The sequence below is a fragment of the Phalaenopsis equestris genome, unplaced genomic scaffold (assembly GCF_001263595.1).
Source record: "Phalaenopsis equestris unplaced genomic scaffold, ASM126359v1 Scaffold198178, whole genome shotgun sequence".
In the NCBI taxonomy this organism is placed as follows: domain Eukaryota; kingdom Viridiplantae; phylum Streptophyta; class Magnoliopsida; order Asparagales; family Orchidaceae; genus Phalaenopsis; species Phalaenopsis equestris.
In genome coordinates this window covers 3,143-9,963 of record NW_018218112.1, presented here as the reverse complement: position 1 = coordinate 9,963, position 6,821 = coordinate 3,143, and the positions used below count along the sequence as shown (strand labels likewise).

Sequence of the window (6,821 nt, the reverse complement as noted above, 5' to 3'; positions counted from 1 at the left end):
GGGGCCTGAAGCTAGCAATTAGCAATGTAGTACAACTGCAACCTTATCCGTCATTTGGAGATGTTCAAACACTAGCCCTGAAGGTGGAGAGACAACAAAAGCAGAGCGAGCAACCGTCATCCTTCGGGCAGGTAGTCACCTACAGTTAGCACAACCAACAAGGGTACCCCAAGAGACACTAACAAGCTCGGGCATGGGAATGACTCTGGATCAGAGCAAGAAGAAACATGAGAAATGTTGCTCCTCCAATACTGTATTGACCATAAAGTGTTACAGATGTCACGACTACAACCACAACCTCTAGTTGTCCCACGAGCAGGTAGTCACACTCATAGATCAGAATGTCGTAGAGGAGATTAGCAATGAGCCGAGGAATAGGGTGAGGTATATAAGCTTCCCCCAGATGGAGGCGCATGTAATTCGACGAATTTTGCTGAATGAGGACACAAGGGATTCGTGGTGGCTTTGTCACATCATATTCCACACCTGCTGCACAGTGAATGGAAAGACATGCAATCTCATCATCGATCGTGGGAGCAGCAAAAACGTGACATCAATACAAATGGTAGAAATAATGGGACTCACTACTCAGAGGCATTCCCATCCGTATTCACGAAGTGATTGAAAAAGGAGAATCGGATCAGCATCGACCAGAGATGCTTAGTAGAGTTCTCAATTGGGGCCAGCTATAGGACAAGTTGTGGTGTGAAGTGGTCACTATGGATACCTGCCACTTTCTGTTGAGAAGACCGTGACAATTTGATCGAAAAAATCAGCACAACGAATTTATAAACACACATTCTTTCACAAAGGATGAGAAGTGCATCATCTTACTTCTTTCGGTCGAGCCTGAGATCAGAGGAGCCTTTACCAACAAAGCAACGTCTGTGGGGCCAGTTTTGGTAATGCCACATAATGAGAGGACTGAGAGACTCTCTCCAGACACGGGACAACTATGATAGAGAGTTATTCAGAGCCTCACAGTCGACACTATACGACTAGCTCCCCCATCGAGCAGGATGGTTCAGGCTACTCTCACTGCACCAGAATGAACTGACCGTTAGTTGATTTGGGAAGATTCAAGGCGTGACCCACAATCTCAGGTGAGCGGATAGATAGGGACTTGTGCTCGCCAATGGAGAAGACTTCTCTGATGCTTTGGGAGACAAATGCAGTCAACAGTGGGATCCAAATGTCATTAGGATTGAAGACAAGAGCCTGAAGCTTCCCTAATCCCAAGAAACTAACACGAATGTGGCATTTTCTCCTCAGGGGAGCGGGAAGGAGTCGCCGGCTGGTTGGCATAGGCGCCAATCCAGGCCCCAACTGCACCGGGCGGCCTATAGAGGGGCCAGTCTTTTCTCGCACCTTCCTTTTATGTGATTTCCGTATGGTGTTTTTTTCTTGTGGGAGTCTGTAAATTGTTGTTTTCTGGATGGTTTAGTTTTACTGTGTGTTGATTTCAAAATCCATTGTAGGGTTGTTCTTCTTGTTCTAGGGCTACATTCGAAGAGGAGGTGGGGCTCCGATTGTATCCTACTCCGAGGTGGTGTTGTATCTTCTTTTTATCCTTTCCTAACCTTTCTCCTACCATTGTTGTAGCCCTATTTCTATATTAGTAAAAGCTTGCTTTGTGTTTCGACTAATTTCCGAACTAGTTCCGGTATCACTTAGAGGCCTCATCATTAGGCAAATAAGCATCAAGATATAAGATAGATGCTATGGAAACCAACATGAAATCTAAAGGCCTTGACCACAAACGTTAATAGGTACCATTGAGTTTTATAGAGAGTTTGATGGTGATAGGGGTTTTGGTATCATGCAATGGAGAACAAGATGCCATGATACTGTTTAAGATGGAGATTAAGTTGAAGAGATTATCTTAGATCATCATCAGTGAAACATTGAAATCGAAGAGTAGAGGAAATGTTTGGAAGATTAGTGAGTACCAAAGTAAAGTCAACATACCAGGTAACACAAAAGCACAGACGAGGGTGATAGTAGTATTCCTTATTGTCATTAATCATGACATGTATGATGGGTGAGTGATGTTTTAAATTACAAGCACATAAGCGAATCTATGGAAATCATTGCTGGTGGGATGTGTAGTGAAGCCATTGACAGGCAAGCAAAATATTAGAGGGTTGAACGAGTGAACTAAGGAAGGCCACATGCTAGCGAGTGTGCTTGCAGGGAAAAGTCGCACATGAGCAGAGGAAGCGACTTACAAACAAGTGGAGGTAGGGCCAAGTGAGCCAAGATAGGATGAGGCATGTAAATGGGAGGGTGGCTTTCTACTCTGGGAACATGTTAATGGGAAATTATTACACCATGTTATTGACTATATACGAGAGGCCTATAAATGGGCATGCAAAAGTATATAATAAGGACAAAATAGAAGAGAATAATATCCTAATTATGAGGATTTTAAATTACATATAACCAATTTCCAACATTAGAAACTTTATTTTTTTTTATCCCATGCCATATAATGCATCAACAAATGTATTTTTTGACTCACTTCATTCAATTTAGAAACTATATTTTTGACTGTGTTTAAATTGCCTCAAGTAAATGAGATCCTTTTTTATGGCGTGATAGGCAAGGTCCCATGTATGCATAGAATTTAAAATTTGGCTTTTTATACTTTCAAGAAGTTATGTCCTTTTTCTTTTCATTTCAGAATTTAATTGTCATATTATTGTATAAAATAGGTTATGCCTTTTTTATGTCTATTAAATTTTACTGTGAAATTTGATGAAACTTCTCTCACTGCTTGGAAAATGTGTTATGTGCATTATTTTTCTTCTTTGTCAACACTTTCATTCTAGCGAGAAGAAAAATTTGGAAAATGTGTTATGTGCATTATTTTTCTTCTTTATCAACACCCATGTTTGCAGTATCTTTCCGATATTCTGATGGGGAATAGTGGAATCCAGAAGATTCAGCTTAACAGTACTGGTATTGGGGATGAGGTTATAATACTTGGCTTATTAAAATTCTTTGTTTTAACCTTTGTCATTATTTATAGAAGTTAATTTATTTTAAATATGTTATGTTATATATGATCATGCAGGGGGCAAAAGCTATTGCAGAGCTGCTAAAAAAGAATTCAACATTACGTGTTTTAGAGCTTAACAACAATATGATTGAGTTTTCCGTATCTACTCCTGCTTCTCATATTTGAAATTTGGAAGTTTCTTTGAAATTAATAATGGAAGATTTACATCTATACCACTCAGTTCCTATGTATATACATATCTAACGCCTGAAGTTCAATTTTTTCATACATGCCACCTTCTCTGTGCAATGTAAAGGTGTATTTCTCTTTTTAAAAGTTAAAATGATGGTCTTTTTCATGTGATACGAATGATTTGAATGGTATGAATGTAAAAAGTAAAACTTTAGGTGTTTGAGATATAAATTGCGTGGTTTGTATGTAAATGCCCCATTAATAATTTACAAAATAAATTTGATTCATATAAACGTTATTAGGGATTTGCTGGTCTGGCTGGAGCACTTCTTGAAAACAACTCTATTAGATCGATACATCTCAAGTTAGTAATGCTTTCACTTCTTTTTAATGGATGATTTCTGCTTTAATGAGTGTGACATATTCAACGTTCTTTATTGCTTTATTATTTTTTATTTTCATTGTATTTTTTAATCGAACTTGAAAAGTGTTTCTAATTTTTTTTTTTTGAATTTAGTGGGAATTATGGCGGTCCACTTGGAGTAGCAAGTTTGGGCAAAGGCATTGAAGGAAACAAATCCTTAAGGGTATTAATTTTCCCAGTTTATATTCTACTTCATTTATGATAGTAATTAGCTGCGAACATTATATTGGTTATAGACTTGTTTTATATATATGTTTAATGTTTGGCTTATTATTACATACCACACAATTTATATATATTTATAAGTCTAACTTCTAAACTGTCACAACTTGACTTGATAGCTTAGAATTAACTAAATCAAAAACTGCAATTAGACGGTATTAACATTTCATTTACTCTCTAGAGATTTTCATAACTTTCAATTTATAAAGAGCGACTAAGAAACCACAAGATATATTACATAAAAATCATATCGTCCAAAATTAACACTATAATCTACAAGAATAACTTCTCAAACCAACACAACAATATCTCTACTCATAAGTAAAACAATATACTAAGTATAACCACAACATATAACGATCTATCAGCAGTAGTCCTTTTGTAAACTAAATCCCTCATGTTAGACATATCAACCTAGTGTTTTATCTGAAAGAAACAATTAATTTAAACAGTAAGTGAGTAATCTCAATCTTATTATGTATTAAATTATTATGCAAATGTTATGCGTAAATGACCAAAATAAATGTGATTCATTAATTAATCTTCTTTTAAGTTTTCATTTTAAATTTAACCATTCTTGTTTCAATTTAAGTATTTATCATTTTTAGACTATTTAATAAGTCATATCAAAATTAATGTCATACCTGAAGGTATCCTTAAAATTGTATTCATATGTACCCTCAAAAGTTTGTGTTCCATTATCTTTTTCGTGCATTAGTATATCACATCCCCTACCGGTATCATCTGAGGGTAATTCTGAATGGCTTGAGCTTTTGCACGTCATTTACTTTAATTATTTTCTTTTGAAGTAATTGAATAATCATTTTCTTTTTTTATCATTTCATTTTTCTCATTTCACTGATTCTTTTATTTTGCAACATGTATATAACTATATAAGTATGCATCTGAAGTAATAATGTAAGTCTTTATTTGATAAAATATCAATTTAACATATATAAGAAAGTAGTTACTCACCTTTGCCTTAAATGGCCTCTTTGCAAACTTAATCTTCTAATTACTTCCTTTTACTATCACATCTGTTTTTATTCTATTTTTTCCCCAAATCACGATCCAAAGCCCTAATGCATTGAATCAATTTTTCTTATTCACTATTTAAGTTCATTAAATCATACTTAATAACATATATTTAATTAAACAAAATATTTATATAAATAAACACCCAAACTTTTATCTTAACCAAAGTTTACTTAGATCGATCTCCTTCTTCCCTTAGCTCGCACACTTCACCAACTTCTTCTCCTTCCAAATTGAATTTTCTATATTTTGAGTCCTAATTTAATTAGACTTTTGTTGACATTATATAAATAAACACACACACACACACATAAATATATATATATATATATTCAATAAATAAGCTTAGAAGACCCTAAAATATCTTATACTTCGTTCGACAATCCTTATCACATGCACGCAAGGCTCGGTTTTGCTTCCTCTTCTCTTCTTCCTGCATGCAACCCAGTGCCGTGAATTTCGACTCCTTCGATGAGGTATGGAACCAAGCACGAAAGTACACAAGCCTCTTTCTTTCTTCCTACGAACTTGGCTTGACTCTAGTACCGTACGTGTGAGACGATCTCCTAACACCCTCCTTCGGCTAGGGTACGACGTTGCCTCATTCAACTTCGAGGCAAAGTGTCACTTAACGTTGCATCTAGAGGAACTGAAACGCCTTTCTTTCTTTCGAGCACCGAGCCTCTCTCCTAATTCTCCTTCCGAGAAGAGCGTTTCCTCTCATTCATCCTTTCCTTCCTCTTCTTTTACCTTCTTCCTTCTCCAATTTTTTGCTCACTTGTTCTCTCTTTCGATTGGTACGAATAAGGGAAGCGAATCCTAAAGACGAATCCTATAGAGATGCTTATCCATTAATTGCCTATTTGATTATTATTAATTTTATTTTTAATATTATAGATATTTTTTTAAATTTCAGCTATTATAATCTCCCCTCATAAAATTTTATCCTCAAAATTTTATAAGTTTAATTTAAAACAAACACACCTTAACTAAAGAGTTGGGTATATCTTTCTTGCATATCAATAGCTTTCTCCTAAGTTGCATTCTTCTCTGATCTGTGTTTCCATAAATTTCTCTATTACAAAGTTTCTTCACATCATAATCTAAAATCTTTTCAAGCTCTTCTATGTAGTATCTTCGCTTCATCTACAACAATTTTATTATACTCATCAGCAATATACTTCTTAAGTGAATATACATGAATACTCATCAGCAATATACTTCTTAAGTGAATATACTTGAAAAATATTATGCACTTCTTGCATATGAGTTGGTAAAATCAATCTGTAAGCCATATTTTCAATCTTTTCCACAAGCTCATATGGACCTACATATCTTGAACTTAATATTCCGTCTTTCCAAAATTTTGCACATCCTTCAAATGACTAACTTTGATAAAGACAAAGTGCTTAGAATTATAATATTTTCTCTGCTTATCCTACACTGTCTTTAGTCTATATCTGATGAGTCTAATTTTTTCAACAACATCGTCAGCCAGTTTGCTCCAATGATCTTTCTTTCACCTGCTTCAGCCCATCATAATGGTTTCCCACACTTTCTTTCATATAAAGATTAATATGGAACAATTTTAGTACTTATTATAATCTCTACCTGGGGTACATTTGATTCCTATCCTCAAAAAAAAAAAAATCAAAAGACAACCTTACTAGATTCTCAAAGTTCTGAAAGTCCTTTTTGACTCACCATCTGCGCTGAAAGTCAAATTGATGCCCGAAGGCCTCTGAATCTTCTTACATAATCTGTAAATAAATCTATCATTTTTGTCTGAGAAAATAAATTTTAGCACTCAATGCAATCTTACAATTTGATCAATATATAATTTGGCTAACTTATCAATATAATTTGTCTATTTAATAGGTAAGAAATGAACAGACTTAGTCAATCTATTATGAATTACTCAAATAGAATCACAAATCTGTAGCGACC

At 35.0% G+C, this 6,821-nt stretch overlaps 1 protein-coding gene across 1 annotated transcript; it reads left to right on the top strand.

The window, feature by feature from the left end:
• Positions 1-2,893: 2,893 nt before the first annotated feature.
• Positions 2,894-3,795, top strand: LOC110035559 (leucine-rich repeat-containing protein 74B-like; the record flags this gene model as incomplete). Its single annotated transcript, XM_020739807.1, has 4 exons — positions 2,894-2,975; positions 3,077-3,160; positions 3,496-3,557; positions 3,711-3,795. Coding segments are annotated over exons 1-4 (288 nt in total), but the record flags the coding sequence as incomplete, so codon positions are not given.
• Between the last annotated feature and the right edge of the window lie 3,026 nt (positions 3,796-6,821).